The following is a 17,795-nucleotide window of genomic DNA, read 5'->3' as shown; positions in this document are numbered from 1 at the left end:
ATTTTTTTTATTTGAATTTCTTCTCAATTATTAGTAATTAAAAAAATTAATAATCAAAACATGAAAATAGCTTAAAATTTATTTGAATATTAAATTAAATTAAATTATATGATATAAAATATTCAAAATGAATTTTACTCTTCATATTTAAAATATCAAATTCATTTTTTATTTTATAAAATTAAAATAAAAAATAAGTTAGAACATATTTTTAAGAGTTTCGCACTTAATAAATAAATATATTGCCTGAGTTTAAAAGAAATCAGGAAAAAAAATTAAAAATATTATTTCAATTTATTTTAATTTTAAAGTGTGCCAATAAACATGAAAAAAAAAAAAAAAAAAAGAGAACAAAAAAGTAGACTAATAAGCAGCTTAATACCAAGGAAAGAAAACAAGAAAGCACATCGGAAAAGAATAGATGGAAAAGAGGCGGAGGACCGGGAGGGCAAAGTGGTAGAACCGACGGCGATTGGCAATAAAAGAAATGGAGATGTAGTTCATGGCTTCTGTGGACTACAAAGCAGAAGACTTTGCTTCCTTGTAGAAATAAAAAACAGCTCCCAAAGCCCATAATCTGTTTAACCTTTCTTTCATGTTCGTCTAAGCATTCATATTTTCGCAGGTTCTCTCTTTTCTTCTTTGCTTTTTAGCTCTATCTATCTAGCATTCTACTTGTGATTTGTTGTTTGCATTTGATTGTTGGGGCGGAAATGGCTGATGGGCAAATGCAAAGTTTACTCCTTTTACTGGTTTTATTTTATTTTTATTTTTATTTTTTTTTGGGTCAGAAAATAATTTTGGGGTGTTATATCAAGTTGGATCATTTAGTAATCAACCAAAGTGATTTCGTTCAACTTTTTTTGCATTAGGGATTTGGATGGTGTTTTTCTATTTTTCTTTTCCTACATATATATATATATATATATATATTATATAAGTCAGGGAAGTGTGCTTTTACATATTGTGGAAGGGTTAGTATGGTTTAGTGTTGTCCTGATCATGTAACCCAATTTATTTGGAAATAGAACACCATCTGATTCATAAATCTATAGAACTATTAGCTTAGAATGTCCATTATAAAGTCTGATTGACTTCCAGCAATGCCAATGCATTTATTTTACTTCGAACTCCAATATGGCAAATATAACCAAGGTTGACTCCATGGTAAAAGAACTGCGATGTGAATCGCCAAGATTTTTTATTGTATTAGAATTCTTTCAAATTAATAGCTTCAATTACACATGGAGATGAGTCTTTTTTTTTTTTTTTTTTTTTTTTTTTTTTTTTTTTTTAAATTCTTTCGGAACTTGGGTTATGAATATGCGTCTATTTATACCTCTTTATCTTGGTTGAAGTGTTTAAATAGCTTGTTCTGATGTTTGTGCAGTTTTAAACTTTATTGTGTTGTATACAATGAAATATGCCATCACCAGGAGGTTATCTTGTGTAGATGGAAAGTAAGCGGATGAAGGAAGATATTGTCCATGCTGCATTGACCTGTGATGACATCCTACAGGAAATCCTTCTTCGGTTACCTGAGAAATCTGTTTTCCAACTCATACTTGTATCAAAAAGGTGGCTTCGTTTAATTTGTAGCTCTTCTTTCCAATATGGTTACCATACTCGATGGAAGTCAAATCTTCACTTTGTGGGTTTCTTTGTTTGCAATCTTTTGTATCTTGGAAGACGTAAAAATGGCATACATCGCCCTCGATCAGAACCTGCACTTCGGTTGTTGCCAACTTGTGGAGAAGGTGATGATTTAAAGTTTTCTGGAGCCCTCAAACAGCTTGGTTATTTCATTGACTCATCCAATGGCCTTCTTCTTTGTGGTTACCACCCGATGATATATCGTGTTTGGAACCCATTGACCAAGCAAACAGACCAACTTCCTCAGCCTCAGCGGTACTATAAAAATTTGTGTGTGGCATTTTTCACAGAGAACTGCTCTGATGGGGCCCTTCACTATAAGTTTATTCGTGCAAGATGTGAATGTAGAATTGTCGAAGTTAAAACGGTATCCATTGAGATGTACTCATCAGTGACGGGCACGTGGAAACATTTTACCCTAACTTGCTCTTCACCTTTTGGCTTGTCTCCTTGGACAGCAGCTACTGTGATTAATGGTGTCATTCACTGGTTTGCAACACAGGGAAATATAGCCATTTATGATCCACGTTTCGGAGATAGGCGTATAGTTTTGGTTAAACTACCAACTGGTAAGCTGTCTTATGATTATGATGAAACTGTTCTGGGAGAGTCTTCTGATGGACTTTTACAGTATGGTCAGAGTAGTAACTTGGGTATCGAGATATGGGTTCTTGAGAAGGAGGAAGGTTGTTTCTCATCCAATAACATTAGCAATATGGAACTGAAGAACAGGTGGAATTTGAGATACAGGCTCCATTTCAAAACAATGTGGAAGCATAATCCAAACTTAGGCAAGCCTCCTAAAGAATCTCAAATATTGTCATTCCTTCCTCGGAATTCTGAATTTGTCTTCATCAGATCCGGAAGCAATATATTTCTCTGCCACCTAAAAAACAAGAGTCTGGAGGCAGTTCATTATACCGGCCGTGGCAATACCATTATGTGGGATTTCAGCAAAGTAGCTCCCTACTTCAAACCTGTTTGGCCCCATTCTTCTATATGTGACAATGTATAGAGTATGGTTTGGTTCTTTGATTCATACAATTCCATTCCATGACTATGAGTTTGCTTTAGCTGGTTTTTAATATCATTAAAATATGACACTGTAGGCATTGGGATGTAGCTTCTATTTTGCTGTAGTATGTTGAAGTCGGTGAGTAGTATATATGTGCATACAAATCTCCTCCTTCCTGTTTGATGATGTGTCCAATTCTCCTTTCTTTCTTAGTCTTTCTTTATTGCCCTCTTCTTTCAGTTTGTTTCTTAAGTTCATGTACTAACTATTTCATGAGTTTACTTCCTGTTGAGAGAAGAAAACAAGGCATTGCTTCTATATATATGGTTGTGAAAAAGTAACATAAACAGGTAGATGAAATTGAATGGAAAAATGTTCCTTTGGCATTTGCTTGCTAGTATATTGTCACAAGATGATAAAATTGGTTTGTTGGCGCTAAGAACTTATTTTACACGTCGAGGGGGCAATGTAAGAATCATTTAAAATAAAATAAAAAAATTTTAAAATTCTTACCTATTTGAATCTGTTTATGTATAAAAATTTTGCCAAAAAAAAGAGAAGAAAATCATTTAAAATTATTTTAGTGGACTGGACAGATTCAATGTAACACTTTTATTAATATTAAAGCCAGGCGCCCCCCAAACACCCACCCACCCCCCCAAAAACCAAAAAAAGCAGACACTTTTATTAGTAACACAACAAAAACAACAGAAAAAGAAAATTAAAAAAAAAAATAGCAAAAGAATCTAGGCCTTTAAATCCGAGAAAGAAGTCATTTAATTGAACGGTCATGATGGAGAGTTCCATGACGCTTGGATTCAGTGAGCAACAGTGCGTTGGGACATTCCCACAGAGAGTAAAACATTATGTACATTACAATATTGAAATGAAATACCGTTAAGAGAGGAGGGGGCGAGAGAGAGAAATAAGACTGAGTTAGCAGCCACAGAAATGGCGCGAGACCTTTGGAAGCAACCGAAGTTAGAGGGGGTTGTGAAGAATGTCACTCCCTCGTTCCATCCAATCCACATTCACTTTCCCAATCACACTCCAATTTTCCCTTTCTTTCTCCATTCCCTTCCCTTCCTCAATTTTCTTTTTTCCTTCTTTCTCTCCTTTACTGATCCACTTTCCCAGAAAAACAAAGAAAAAAAATGGCGTTCATTGCCATTTTTTCCTGTTTTATCTAAATCCCATTTTTCTATCTCCATTCTCTTTTTCTTTTTTTTTCTTTTTTTTTTTTTTGTCTGTCAAAAGGGTCATCTTCTACAACGTTAACTTTATGTCATAGACAGCTGGCTAGCTCAAGTTTTATGAAGATAATAATATCCATGAGTTCATGAACTTTGGAGATTGAAAGCATAAAAAAATGGTATGACTGTAACTCTGTTTGTTTAAATTACAAATTCAATTTGATTTTTTGTAAAGTTGAGGCTAATTCTCATTTCCTATAGTGGTTGTGGTTGTATATATAATTAGTTAGAAAATTCTCACTTTTGTATCTAAATTGGTAATGTCAAACCAAGCTAAAAGTGTTCATTTTGATAATTATCAACATTGGACAGAATGCATAAGAATGAGATTTCATTTCAGTCGTAAGCCATAGGTATAATCCTAACGTTGGAAGTTAGAATCTTCTTTCTTATAGTAGGTTGATCCTCCTCTTTTTTTTTTTTTTTTTTTGGGGGGGGGGAGATGCTGTAGGGAACAGCTATTCTGGAAAGTATGTTATTTGGATCTCTATATACACATGATTTAAAAGCAACATTGTATTGTAATTGGAACAACATGGTTCAATAGAGGGAAGGGCTCAATAATTTGATTATTTTTGGTTCTATAATTAGATGAAGTTGCACTGAATAAATGGGAGAATGAAGGACAAAAATGTCTTTAGAGTTTGCTACATTTTCAGGGCGTTTGCAATACTACTGTTTTATTTTAATTAAATTTTGGATCATAATATAATAAATTACCATTGAGTTAAACTTCCTCTGTGCCAAGATATGGATATGTGATGGACTTTCATGATAAACCTCAAGATATAATGAAAAGAGGAAAAAAAAAAAAAAAGGTAATTATTTGGTATAGGTGTGATAAATTTACTTATAAAACATTTGCAGTGGGGAAAAAAGGCTACCACTGGCAATGATACATTGATGTGTAGGAAAAAGTTAGTAACTACATGGTAGGTGAAACCTTTGAGTATTGGATAAAGGGGTTAAAGAATTTAAATTTTATCTTTTAGCATTTGGCTTTTATTCATATGAATGATTTCTAAATATAAATACATTCTAGACAAAATATTTTTGTTTTAACATGTTACACCTTCATATACAGGGAACTCCAGTAAATATCATTGTTGGTTCTCATGTCTGGGTTGAAGACCCAGAAATAGCTTGGATTGATGGACAAGTAACAAAGATTAATGGAAAAGAAGTTGAGATCCAGGCTACCAATGGCAAAAAGGTAGGTTGATTGACAAGCCTATTTTCAATTTTGATTTTCTTTTTACTTGTTATGTTCTCTTATCCTTAGTTTTTTTCACTAGAAATCAAAACTTTCAATGTTTTAATGTCAAAAAATATAATTACAACCTTCACTTTGTATCCACTATGTTGCATTTGCCAGCTACATTCAGAATGAGCTGAGATGGAGGAAAAATCAACTTCATTTTTCGTTATATTAACACATGCAACTTGATACTAAAGCCTGCAAATACTTATATTATTAGATCGTTGTAGTGAACTGAGTACTATTTTTCCACTTGGCTGTTCTAAGGTTGTCGCGAACTTGTCAAAAATATACCCAAAAGACATGGAAGCTCCTGCTGGTGGAGTTGATGACATGACAAAACTATCTTATTTGCATGAGCCTGGAGTTCTCGAGAACTTAAAGACTCGATATGAACTTAATGAAATTTATGTAAGAGTTTCTTCCCCATTTATTTAAATGAGATTCAATAAAAGTTTCCATTTTAAGAAAGAACCTTTTATTCTTTAACTCTTTTATCGGTTCCTGTCATGACAGACTTATACTGGAAATATCCTTATTGCCATTAATCCATTCCAAAGATTGCCTCATATCTACGATAGTCACATGATGCAACAATATAAGGGAGCACCTTTTGGAGAGTTGAGTCCTCATGTATTTGCAGTTGCTGATGTTGCATACAGGTTATTTATACTTCACTTTAACAATATCTATATAATGCTTCTTTATAAACGAATGAAATGTTTGTTTGTAATTAATATTTGACTTAAAAACCAGGGCAATGATTAACGAGACGAAAAGCAATTCGATTCTGGTCAGTGGTGAAAGTGGAGCAGGTAAAACTGAAACCACGAAAATGCTTATGCGATACCTTGCCTTTCTAGGTGGTCGGACCGCTACTGAAGGACGGACCGTAGAACAGCAAGTTCTTGAAGTATGCCTCAACATTGCCACCTTTCATTTTGCTATCACTTTCTTGAAGTACTTAACATAAAATTTACATGTTAAGTTTCTTAAATTCTTATGGAAATCTTTGTGACACTTTTTGTTGCTTTGTTTAAATGCAGTCAAATCCTGTTCTTGAAGCATTTGGCAACGCTAAAACAGTTAGAAATAACAATTCCAGGTGAGACACCTTGCACTTGGACAAGAGAGTAGGGTTTTAATTTCTTCTTCTTTGCATCTATACATAAATTAACTTTGACTCAAGGTTCAACCTCACGACCATGTCTTGTGCATGAAAAATACCGCTGAATCAATAGAAGAGTATATTAATCCGCTGCAGGCTCTGTAACAGATCTTTCTGTTTGATGAAGCAGATATTGAGTTATCGTGATTTCAACACACATAATTCATGCATAACACTTATTAATAAAACCAGTTTATAAAACTAATAAACCAGATTAAAGTACTAAAACATGCTGGTCAATTGACAATGATGTTCTTTCTATAAAACTGCCTGTGCAGTCGTTTTGGTAAATTTGTTGAGATCCAATTTGATAAGCAAGGAAGAATATCTGGAGCTGCGGTCAGAACTTATCTCTTGGAACGGTCTCGTGTTTGCCAAATTTCTGATCCTGAGCGCAACTACCACTGCTTTTATCTTCTTTGTGCTGCACCACAAGAGGTCTCTTCCTTTCTAAATGAGAGCTTAAACTATAGTTAGTACTGCATTTTTTTGTCCCCTTTTGTCTGAGCTTGTTGCTGAAGTTGTTTATTTTGACAGGAAATTGAAAAATACAAGTTGGGAAACCCTAAATCATTCCACTATCTTAACCAGTCAAATTGCTACGAATTAGTTGGTGTAAGTGATGCCCATGACTACCTTGCCACAAGGAGAGCTATGGACATTGTGGGAGTAAGTGCCAAGGAGCAGGTATGGCCTCTTCAAAAGCAGATGTACTTCTTATTGTACATAACTAAGAAACACCATCTTCTTACCCTTTATCTATCTCTCTCTCAGGAAGCTATTTTCAGAGTTGTTGCTGCAATCCTTCATCTTGGAAATGTAGCATTTACTAAGGGAAAGGAAGTTGATTCATCAGTTCCAAAAGATGATCAGGCCAAATTCCATCTAAAAATGACTGCAGAGCTTCTAATGTATGGATTCAGTCTGATATTGCCGTCATAGTTTACATCCGAATTCATGTCCCTTTCTTATGCTAATAGGTTTTATCTTACTTTATTTCAGGTGTGATGCGGCTGCCTTAGAGGATGCTCTATGTAAGCGTGTCATGATCACCCCTGAAGAAGTTATAAAGCGAAGCCTTGATCCTCAAAGTGCAACAACTAACCGTGATGGTTTAGCTAAGACAATATATTCACGTTTGTTTGACTGGTAAAGCAATATTACTGGATTATCACAATGTATTGTAAGCACCATTAGAAATATATAATGCATATTGCGAACTTAGGTAGTAATATGATGCTAGTCCATTTGTATATGTATACACAGGTTGGTGGAAAAAATTAATGTCTCAATTGGGCAAGATCCTAATTCAAAATCACTGATTGGTGTCCTTGACATTTATGGCTTTGAAAGCTTTAAGAGTAACAGGTAACAACTAGCAATCATAATTTACAGATATATAAATAAATGCACACCAACATGCATGATTTTGTGCTTATAACAATGTACTAGTAAGTAAATAGAAATTCATTATTGAAGATATTGCAAGAAACTGTATATATATATATGGTTTTGCAGTTCTTTGTAACTTAATTCCTGCTTATCGTGCTGTGCAGTTTTGAGCAATTCTGTATTAATTTCACAAATGAAAAGTTGCAGCAACATTTCAATCAGGTAATGTCTCAGAATTTCCTGATTTCTACAGTTTTCGTTTGACTGATCTTCTAGATTGAGATAATTTGATGATATGCCAGCACGTCTTCAAAATGGAACAAGAAGAATACACAAAAGAGGAGATTAATTGGAGCTACATTGAATTTGTTGATAATCAAGATGTCTTGGATCTTATTGAAAAGGTTAATTTTCTGTCCTTCCCATGAAAACACTATCTGGTTCATTGTTGGATACAAATTGCCAACAAAATTGTTAAATGAAACTTAGTTGGCACAATCACCTTCAGTTATTTGGCCAGAAGGGCATTTAATACGTATAACTGAGATTTTTCTTGTCATCTTTCTTAGGGTTGGAAAAATTGCTTAATATATATATATATATATATATATATAAGAGTATGTTTTGCCTCACAATTAATTTTTTTTCCCCCTCTTTTCCTTTTTTTGCAGAAACCTGGTGGAATCATTGCTCTTCTTGATGAAGCTTGGTAAATAGTTTTCTTTCAGATTTTTATTATTAAGATTCTTGCTTAAACAAAGCAGGCGGTAGATCACTTTATACTTCCTCTGAATTGGAAGATTGGACAAATGATCATGGATTTTTGAATGTATTTTCCTTATTAAAGCTCCAGTGATAGATTGAAGTTCACTTTCCTCTGTTAGTATTTTTCTTCACTCGATCTCATAAGTTGCTATTTCTTTTTCAGCATGTTCCCGAAGTCAACACATGAAACATTTTCCAACAAGCTTTATCAGACATTCATGAAACATAAGCGCTTTATAAAACCAAAACTTTCCCGAACGAATTTCACCATTGCTCATTATGCTGGAGAGGTATGATTGATACCAAGCACCAATTGCTGCTGGTGTAGGCTGCTCTTGCATCAACTCTGTCCTTTACCTTCTTAAGACTTTCATTTCAGGTCCAATATCAATCTGATCAATTTTTGGACAAAAACAAGGACTATGTGGTTCCTGAGCATCAAGACTTACTGAGTGCTTCCAAATGTAGTTTTGTAGCAGGCCTTTTCCCTCCACTTCCAGAAGAGTCAGCAAAATCTTCTAAGTTTTCTTCAATTGGTTCTCGTTTTAAGGTACTTTTCTTAGATTGTGTTGGTGTGTATCATAATTTATTTAACCATAAAAATCAAAAATCAAAAGTCAATAGTCAATGTAATGAATCTAAATGTAACTGCTCAGGTTTCCTCCCTTATATTCTGCAAAGACATCTTATGTTTTAAGAAGTTAAGAGCTAACATTTCTGTGGTCTAAATGGTGCAGCTCCAACTGCAGCAGCTTATGGACACACTTAATTCTACAGAACCCCACTACATTAGATGTGTAAAGCCAAACAACCTTCTAAAACCAGCTATTTTTGAGAATGTCAACATTATGCAGCAACTACGTTGTGGTGTGAGTAAATCAAGCTCTATCGTTTTTCGTTCTTTGAGCCTAATAAAATGTGTCCAGCTTCTTTTTCTCCCTTTTTCTTTCAGTGAACGTTGTATGATGTCCTTGTAGGGTGTTTTAGAGGCCATCAGAATTAGCTGCGCTGGATACCCTACTCGCAAACCTTTCTTTGAATTTATCAATAGATTTGGGCTTCTTGCCCCTGAATTCTTAGAAGGAAAGTAAGTATTCTCTCTTAGCATATTGTTTCAGTTAAAGTAGGGAAAAGTTTATCCCATCTGTTTTTCAAGCTTCCTCATCTTATTTATTTGTGGATCTTCTGCTTTCTGACTTATTTTTACTATCATGAGCAGCTTTGATGAAAAAGTTGCTTGCAAAAATATTCTGGAAAAAATGGGGCTTAAAGGGTTTCAGGTAATATATGAGTTCTTTGCAGCATTTTGAAATGGCGAAAATTTATGCCACTCTTATGGCTCTCTAACATTCAATGTTACCAACAATTTGGGACATGATAACATTACTTTTTGGTATTACAAGCACACATGGATGCAGAAGTGTCTAAATATAATAAAAACGTGCAAGCATCCAGTTACATATTGTTGGAGTGGCTTTTTTTTTTTTTTTTTTTTAAATTAGATTTTTAATGGTAATGCAGATAGGTAAAACAAAGGTTTTCTTGAGAGCTGGTCAGATGGCTGAATTAGATGCACGTAGAGCTGAGGTACTCAGTAATGCCGCAAAGACTATCCAGCGTCGGGTACGAACGCATCAGGCTCGCCAAAGATTTATTGCAATGCGAAAGGCTGCCATAGTTGTGCAATCATTATGGAGAGGTAAACCATCTAAAATTTGTAATTAGCATCAATGATGTAAATTTTTCAAGAGTACTAACTGCATTTAGTAAAAAATTTGTAGTTTTGATTTTCTTGTTTCAAATCTTTACTGGTACAGTTCTTGCATGTCTGTGTATGCATATCATTTCTTTTTTGTCAATATGTTTCACCATCATTTTTGGATTGATGTAGGAAGAATGGCTTGCAAACTTTTTGATCATATGAAAAAAGAGGCAGCTGCTGTGAAAATTCAGAAACATGTGCGCAGGTACCATGCCAGGAAAAAATTCAGGAGCCTCCACATGTCGGTGCTGGTCTTGCAAACTGGTTTAAGGGCAATGGCTGCTCATAAAGCGTTTAGATTTAGGAAGCAAACCAAAGCAGCAATAATTATTCAGGTAAAAGTAGTAAACATCAAGAAATGTGGATGATCTACTCTGGACCTTGACGAGTAATAAATGCTAATCAACATTTGCAGGCTCGGTGGCGTTGTCATAAAGCTGCCTCATATTACAAAAGACTCAAGAGGGGTTCAATAGCTGCACAATGCAGATGGAGGGGAAGAATTGCAAAGAGAGAACTGAGGAAGCTTAAGATGGTCAGTACTAGATATATTAATTATCATTGGCATGCAAAGAAATTCAACCAATTAATTCTTTCCTGGTAAATTTGAAACTGGCCTCTTATTTATATATCTTACTATTTTATTTGTGGTCTCCAAACTTTTAAAGGCTGCAAGGGAAACAGGTGCCCTTAAAGAAGCCAAGGATAAACTAGAAAAGAATGTGGAGGAACTTACTTGGCGTCTACAGTTGGAGAAACGTTTAAGGGTAATATTTCTGTCTTGCAGATACATTACAACAATGACAGACTATGCCAATGCACCATTCTTCTACTGTCAACCAATACATTTAAGGAATAAAATGCTATTTCAACAGTCTTCAGTCTGATAAACTTGATCCTTCACTATTTTCACAATTCAGATATTCTAACCTATCAATTTTTCTGGGAAACTTCCTCATGCCCAAGGTTGAAATCATGTCTGCAGACTGACCTAGAAGAAGCAAAAGAAAAGGAGATTGCAAAACTGCAGAATTCATTGCAAGAAATGCAGAACAAAGTTGATGAAACAAATGGATTGCTTGCCAAGGAACGAGAGGCTGCAAAGAAGGCAATAGAAGAAGCACCTCCAGTAATTAAAGAAACTCAAGTTCTTGTTGAAGATACACAAAAAATTGATTCTTTAAATGCAGAAGTAGAGAACCTAAAGGTATGGAGGGTCAAATTGATAAAGACGTTACACTCTCTGGTCATTTATTGAGATGAATCTTCTTTTAAATTATTTGCAGAATGTGCATTTTTCCTTTTCTATTAGTATTTTCATCTCATATAGAAGTCTCTTATTTACTAGCCAGTTGCCACAAAATGTAAACCGTATATGTTAAAGAGGAACTGAATATATCCAAGTTAGCAAATCAGAATGAATTCACGTACACTAACTTACCAGTTAGCTGTTAACAGCTAAGGACAGAGCTATATAGAAATAGCTGTAAAGCTTTGAATGAAGAGGCACCAAGCATTATATTTATAATAATATTTTTGATATGAAACACAAATCGTATTATTCAACGCCTTGTTTATTTTACCCCTAAACGTAAAGGTTTTTAACAAGATATTCAGAGAATGTTTAAAGCAATTTAGGATTTGTATATGTAGCAGAACGGTTGCTTTATGTCAAAGAAAGGCTTTGCCATTTGAATCCATGAAGTATATATTGATGTTTACTTCTGTTGCTGTAGATGGTAATTAATTTTATTTTTTTGATATTTTCCATGGCATTATGTCCCTTAGTCCTCATTGGATTCAGAGAAGCAAAGAGCTGATGACTGTGAAAGAAAATACAGTGAAGTTCAAGAGACTAGTGAAGAGCGGCGTACAAAATTAGAAGAAACAGAGAAGAAAGTTAGTCAGCTCCAGGAATCACTAACAAGGTAATGTTGATATATGATCTTTAACACAATTATTCCTCATATTATATTTTTCTTGTTAACTAAATGCCATCTCTGAATATGTTTGTCAAGGTTACTTGAATAAGAAAATTGCTGAAATCTTTGAAGAGATGTAACAAAAAACAAAAACTTGCAAGTGCCAAAAAGTATAATCTATGGACTTCAAAGTTTATAGTATAGAAGAGCATAATCCACATCTTTATATGTAAGATAAAAGATCACAGATATGACTTCTTGGCATGGTTAACTGAACACTTAACTTCATTGATTAGGCTAGAAGAGAAGCTTACTAATTTAGAATCAGAGAATAAAGTTTTACGTCAACAAGCTGTGTCCATGGCACCTAATAAGTTCCTCTCAGGCCGTTCCAGATCAATTATTCAGGTACTTAAACAAATGAACCTCATATTCTAGATTGGTTATATTAAATTTTGCGTATAACTTACTATTTCCTCTGATGTTTAACAGAGAGCTGAAGGTGCTCATATTCCAGGGGAAGTGAAGCCGGCTATGGTAAATTAAGCTCTTTAATTTTGGAAGTTTATAGTTGAAAGGACTTCACTGTGATCCGGTCAAATTAAGTTCCTAATTTTCCTCTTTGTTCATTAATTGTTAAAATGGTTCAGGAACTACATAGCTCTTCAATAAACCATAGGGAATCTTCTGAAGTTGAGGATAAGCCTCAGAAATCACTCAATGAAAAACAACAGGAGAATCAGGAGTTGCTCATTCGTTGTATTGCGCAACATCTTGGCTTTTCTGGAAACAGACCCATTGCTGCTTGTATCATATACAAATGCCTTTTGCAGTGGAGATCATTTGAAGTTGAAAGAACTAGTGTCTTTGACAGGATTATACAGACCATAGGGAATGCCATTGAGGTCTTAAATAACCAACCTTATTTGCTGTTATATTCTGCCTTTTTTTGTTCACCCTCTCAACAATGAAATCCTCTTTTAACTTGGATATTATTTGGATTACAGACACAAGATAACAATGATATCTTGGCATATTGGTTATCCAATGCCTCAACGCTTCTCTTACTACTCCAACGCACTTTAAAAGCAAGCGGTGCTGCAGGAATGGCTCCCCAACGTCGTCGATCATCATCTGCTACTCTGTTTGGACGGATGACCCAAGTAAATACCAAGTTTCTTGTCAGAATCAGTTTAATGCTCAGGAGCTTCATTTCTTTGCTTGATTAACGTTTACATTTCGATGTTCCTATATAGAGTTTCCGTGGAGCTCCACAAGGAGTCAATATGTCCTTGATAAATGGTGGCATTGGTGGGGGAGTCGATAGTTTACGACAAGTTGAAGCCAAGTACCCTGCTTTACTTTTCAAACAGCAGCTCACTGCCTATGTTGAAAAGATTTATGGGATGATTCGAGATAACTTAAAGAAGGAAATTTCTCCATTGCTTGGATTGTGCATCCAGGTTAATTGATTGTTGATATACTGGAAGAACAATTTGTGAAGAAAATAAAAGGTTTTATGGATTCATGATTACTTATTTTGAATAATTTTCTCCCTTCTTTAACATGAAGGCACCAAGAACATCCAGGGCAAGTTTGGTTAAAGGATCATCAAGATCAGTAAACACTGAGGCCCAGAGAGCTTTGATTGCTCATTGGCAAGGCATTGTCAAGAGCCTCGGAAACTTCTTAAATACTCTGAAAGCAAATCATGTCAGTGGAATCTCTGTTGGCTTTGTTTGTTCATTATGTCAAGCTTTTCTATTTTCGTCATATGATATGATTGTCAGTGTCCTTACATGTCAGCATCACTTGTAATTTGTAATCGTGTCCAAACCAAGTCTAGCTTTTTTGAGTTTTCTTTCTGAGTGAACTGAACTCTAAAAGAAGTTTGTTTCTTCGAAGAATTATCACTTTTCATTTATTTATATCTCCTCTTTTTACAGGTACCTCCATTCTTAGTTCGTAAAGTTTTTACACAAATATTTTCCTTCATCAATGTTCAACTATTCAACAGGTATTGAGTCTATGTATACTCCTACTTCTACTCGTAGAATTTATTTATCTTGTTTGTGAATAGAATCTCTTATTTTCTTGCACACATTCAAACTTCTTGCAGCCTTCTTTTAAGACGAGAATGCTGTTCGTTTAGCAACGGTGAATATGTTAAAGCTGGACTGGCTGAACTGGAGCATTGGTGTTACAAGGCAACGGACGAGGTACCTTTTATTTTACTGTCATGTTATTTGTATGATTCTCAATTTGATAGACAATGACTAAATTAAAGAAAAATACAGTATGCAGGTTCAGCTTGGGATGAGCTCAAGCATATAAGACAGGCTATTGGCTTCCTGGTATTTTTTTCAATATCTTCTGATTTCCAATTCACTGTTACCTGTTATGATGGTCAGTAATAAAGCTACGGATGATGAAGTTTTCTTGACATGACCTTCTATTTACTTATTCAGGTCATACATCAAAAACCGAAGAAAACACTAGACGAAATAAGTCATGATCTGTGCCCTGTAAGCTATTAATTCACAAGCTTAAAATTGAAAATTCTAATCTCTTAACTCTTCCATGAATCTCAACCAAACTAATTCATTGTTTGTCAATAGGTTCTTAGCATACAGCAGCTGTATCGGATTAGTACAATGTACTGGGATGACAAATACGGCACGCATAGTGTGTCCACGGATGTAAGTTTCTATGGATGCCATTACTCCAAACCTAGGTTTGAGTCATCTTTGTCACAAAGGAAGTATGCTAAGATTTCCACATATAGAATACCAAAACACTTTTTTGGTTGCTTACCATGTTTGTGATTCTTGCTTTAATGTTTTTGGTCTAGGTGATATCCAACATGAGAGTGTTGATGACAGAAGATTCCAACAACGCCGTGAGTAATTCTTTCCTGTTAGATGACGATTCCAGGTTAGTGACCGATTTTTTTTTTTTTTTTTTTCCCTGTTTTAGTCTTTTAACTGTATATGACTATGAAAATCTTGGAAATTATATGAATTGATCAAAGTTGTCTTGCTCGTTAAGCTAACTAGTTTATTCTTCTACTGTCATAATCATTCATAATATGTTGCAGCATACCATTTTCAGTAGATGACATATCGAAATCCATGGAACAAATTGACATATCTGACATCGAACCACCACCTCTAATTCGTGAGAACTCAGGCTTTAGTTTCTTGTTGCCACGCTCAGATTGATTAATTTTTTAATCACATTATCATGGCTTTTCCTCAAGCAAGCGGTAGATTCAACTTCAACAATATTAGCAGTGGCATAGCTCCCAGTAAAGATATTGGATTCTTTTTTTTTTTTAAATTCTGTTGTATAACTAGCTCATTAATCTTTAGTCAAGGAAATGAAATTAATTAAAGGCATAGAGCAGTTTTCTACCACATGCTATCTGTTAATTATTTATATATTTATTATATTTTAGTTCTCTGATATAGCTTCCCTTGTATCTCCATTGAATCAGTCTCTTTTAAAATAAATCAAACAAATTATTAAATCTGCCCCCGCAATAGACTGATTAAAAATAATAATTTAAAAATTAGGAAGGCAATTTAAAAAGTAATAATAATAAAGATTAATTGTAGTAATGGTTGGTTAAGCTATAAGTCAAGGTCAAGATACATGGTGCGACTGGCATGATATTGGCAATTATAAAACCAACTCTCTTCTAACTTGAAAATGACTAATACATCGTCGTCATTTCCAGTCACATATTTTTCTTCGCTTTTTTTTTTTTTTCTCCTTTTAAGTCTTTTCTTGGATTTATTGCCAATTTTCTCTCCAACAATATATATCATATAAATTTTTTTTATTTAATTTTTGATAAAATATATCATATTATCAACGGTCTATTTTTCCAACTAATTAAACATTGAACATCATACCCTTATAGGCCCAGAGATGAGACTTTGATGAGATAAAAATGACTTATCTGAAAAAGATGACATTCAGATTAATTAACACTTTATTTGACTACCCCCAAAAGAAAAAAAAAAAAAAAAAATTTAAAAAATCCATTCCTTCTAGATATATATATATATATATAGATAGATATATCTTCAGTTAAATATTCCAAATTATTTACATAAAAAGTAGCTTTCATCCTCTTGATCTAGAAAAGGTTGTTGTGGATTCAATGTATGAATGCATAATTTATAAATTATATATTAACAAGTCAATGCTATGTTCTAATTGACTTTACTTAATTATAATTGGCTACTCTATCATGGATAAATTATACAATATAGTTAGAGTCTTGAAGAGTCCTTTTTTTTTTTTTGTGGAAAATAAATAAATTGCTTATTCAAGCATTTTGTTGATACGTACAATAAAATAGACGTGTTCAATTGATATATTACTCTACGTGTTCAATTGGTATATTACTCATATTAAAAAAGACTCAAATTAAAAAAAAAAAAAAAAATTGTAGGATTGAAATACTCCAACGGTAAAAGGGGATTATTGTCGTCCACATGAATTCCCAAGAGTCCTACCTTCCTACGGCCCTATCAAATTTGTGGAAATATATTCTTCTTTTAACTTTTTTTTTTTTTGGGTATTTTTTTTGGTATTTTTTTTTTGGGCTTGACTTCTTTTAACTATTATTAATAATTACAAAGATACACAGAGAATGTCATGGATACATTTGATAAGATAATTCATAGTTCAATTCGCCACCAAATTCTAAATTACACTTATAATTAAAATTATTTCATCGTCATGTAGTAATTTTTTTAGTCTATGTCGACCTCATTTATTTATAACTTTAATCATTAATCATACCAAGCCTGCCATAATTGTTTACAATTATTGCAACATCTGCCAACAGGATTCATTAATATGTTGTACATGTGGGAAACCCGTCTACTAAATATAGCCAGTCACCCGCTAAAACTAGAAACTAATCATACTAAATTACCATTACCATCACTACCTTTTTTTTCTTTTTTTTTAATTTTTATCATCATCATCACTACCCTATTTATTACCAGATCAATTTCATGTCTGCTAAAATGTAAAATAATAATAATAATAATAAATGTCTGCCAAGGTTAAGGAAAAAGAAAAAAAAGACCAAAAAAAAAAAAATATATATATATATATATATACAACAAAATTCAGTCCAGCCTATAAATGATGATCATTGGTAGAAATGTGTCTCTTCAATCTCAAAAAACTTCAAATCCTCAAATTAACATTTTAGCAGGCAATAACTCTTATGATCGTAACTCAGAGATTAACCAAATTAGATATAGATTAATGTTATTAATTAATTAAAGTAATCCATATTTTAGTTTCTGATAATTAATGAAGAATTCTAAATCAAATATAAATAGGAATTTTAAGGATAACGATATGATTTGTCGATCAGTCTGATCAATTTTCTATGCTTGTTTAATGTTTGCCATAACATTTATTTTATATATGCATGCTCGAATATAGCTAGCAAAAAAGTTTTCAAAGTTCATTAAGTAATTTAAATCAGTCAACAAGTAGTATTCAAGAGCGGTTCACAACTTTTAAGAAACCTTATGATCTGAGTAAAATGCATGTGTTGACCAAAAAGAAAATGAG

General features: G+C 33.6%; 2 protein-coding genes across 4 annotated transcripts; both read left to right on the top strand.

Moving 5' to 3' along the window:
* Nucleotides 1-338: 338 nt before the first annotated feature.
* LOC107412145 (F-box protein At5g03970) lies at nucleotides 339-2,849 on the top strand. 3 transcript variants are annotated; one of them, XM_016019857.4, is made up of 2 exons: nucleotides 339-625; nucleotides 1,437-2,849. In XM_016019857.4, the coding sequence occupies exon 2, from the start codon at nucleotides 1,454-1,456 to the stop codon at nucleotides 2,666-2,668; it is 1,215 nt and encodes a 404-aa protein (XP_015875343.1). In that variant the 5' UTR covers nucleotides 339-625; nucleotides 1,437-1,453; the 3' UTR covers nucleotides 2,669-2,849. The 3 variants fall into 3 exon arrangements, with proteins under 3 accessions (XP_015875343.1, XP_015875340.1, XP_015875341.1); XM_016019854.4 differs by having other exon boundaries at nucleotides 1,391-2,849; XM_016019855.4 differs by having other exon boundaries at nucleotides 340-625; nucleotides 1,454-2,849.
* Nucleotides 2,850-3,332: 483 nt separating this feature from the next.
* Nucleotides 3,333-15,651, top strand: LOC107412172 (myosin-11). Its single transcript, XM_025070441.3, has 38 exons — nucleotides 3,333-4,040; nucleotides 5,006-5,134; nucleotides 5,447-5,590; nucleotides 5,696-5,841; nucleotides 5,936-6,092; nucleotides 6,226-6,284; nucleotides 6,626-6,785; nucleotides 6,885-7,034; nucleotides 7,122-7,258; nucleotides 7,350-7,496; nucleotides 7,614-7,715; nucleotides 7,904-7,961; nucleotides 8,042-8,143; nucleotides 8,411-8,448; nucleotides 8,668-8,794; nucleotides 8,884-9,054; nucleotides 9,242-9,373; nucleotides 9,482-9,591; nucleotides 9,724-9,784; nucleotides 10,026-10,203; nucleotides 10,396-10,601; nucleotides 10,682-10,801; nucleotides 10,935-11,033; nucleotides 11,252-11,473; nucleotides 12,055-12,194; nucleotides 12,485-12,596; nucleotides 12,681-12,725; nucleotides 12,839-13,093; nucleotides 13,196-13,351; nucleotides 13,445-13,651; nucleotides 13,761-13,901; nucleotides 14,135-14,205; nucleotides 14,308-14,407; nucleotides 14,486-14,542; nucleotides 14,657-14,713; nucleotides 14,807-14,887; nucleotides 15,040-15,122; nucleotides 15,286-15,651. The coding sequence occupies exons 1-38, from the start codon at nucleotides 4,038-4,040 to the stop codon at nucleotides 15,407-15,409; spliced, it is 4,587 nt and encodes a 1,528-aa protein (XP_024926209.3). The 5' UTR covers nucleotides 3,333-4,037; the 3' UTR covers nucleotides 15,410-15,651.
* Nucleotides 15,652-17,795: the final 2,144 nt, after the last annotated feature.

The sequence above is a fragment of the Ziziphus jujuba genome, chromosome 10, assembly GCF_031755915.1.
Source record: "Ziziphus jujuba cultivar Dongzao chromosome 10, ASM3175591v1".
Classification (NCBI taxonomy): Eukaryota; Viridiplantae; Streptophyta; class Magnoliopsida; order Rosales; family Rhamnaceae; genus Ziziphus; species Ziziphus jujuba.
Note: the sequence above shows the minus strand (reverse complement) of the source record. Positions and strands in the feature narration are given on the sequence as shown.

Bases quoted from the DNA above. Each gene is read 5' to 3' on its own strand.
- LOC107412145 (XM_016019857.4), top strand. From the start codon at position 1,454: ATGGAAAGTAAGCGGATGAAGGAAGATATTGTCCATGCTGCATTGACC.
- LOC107412172 (XM_025070441.3), top strand. The intron at 9,785-10,025 runs GTAATATATGAG...ATGGTAATGCAG, and splicing joins TGGGGCTTAAAGGGTTTCAG to ATAGGTAAAACAAAGGTTTT. The intron at 11,034-11,251 runs GTAATATTTCTG...TCATGTCTGCAG, and splicing joins AGTTGGAGAAACGTTTAAGG to ACTGACCTAGAAGAAGCAAA.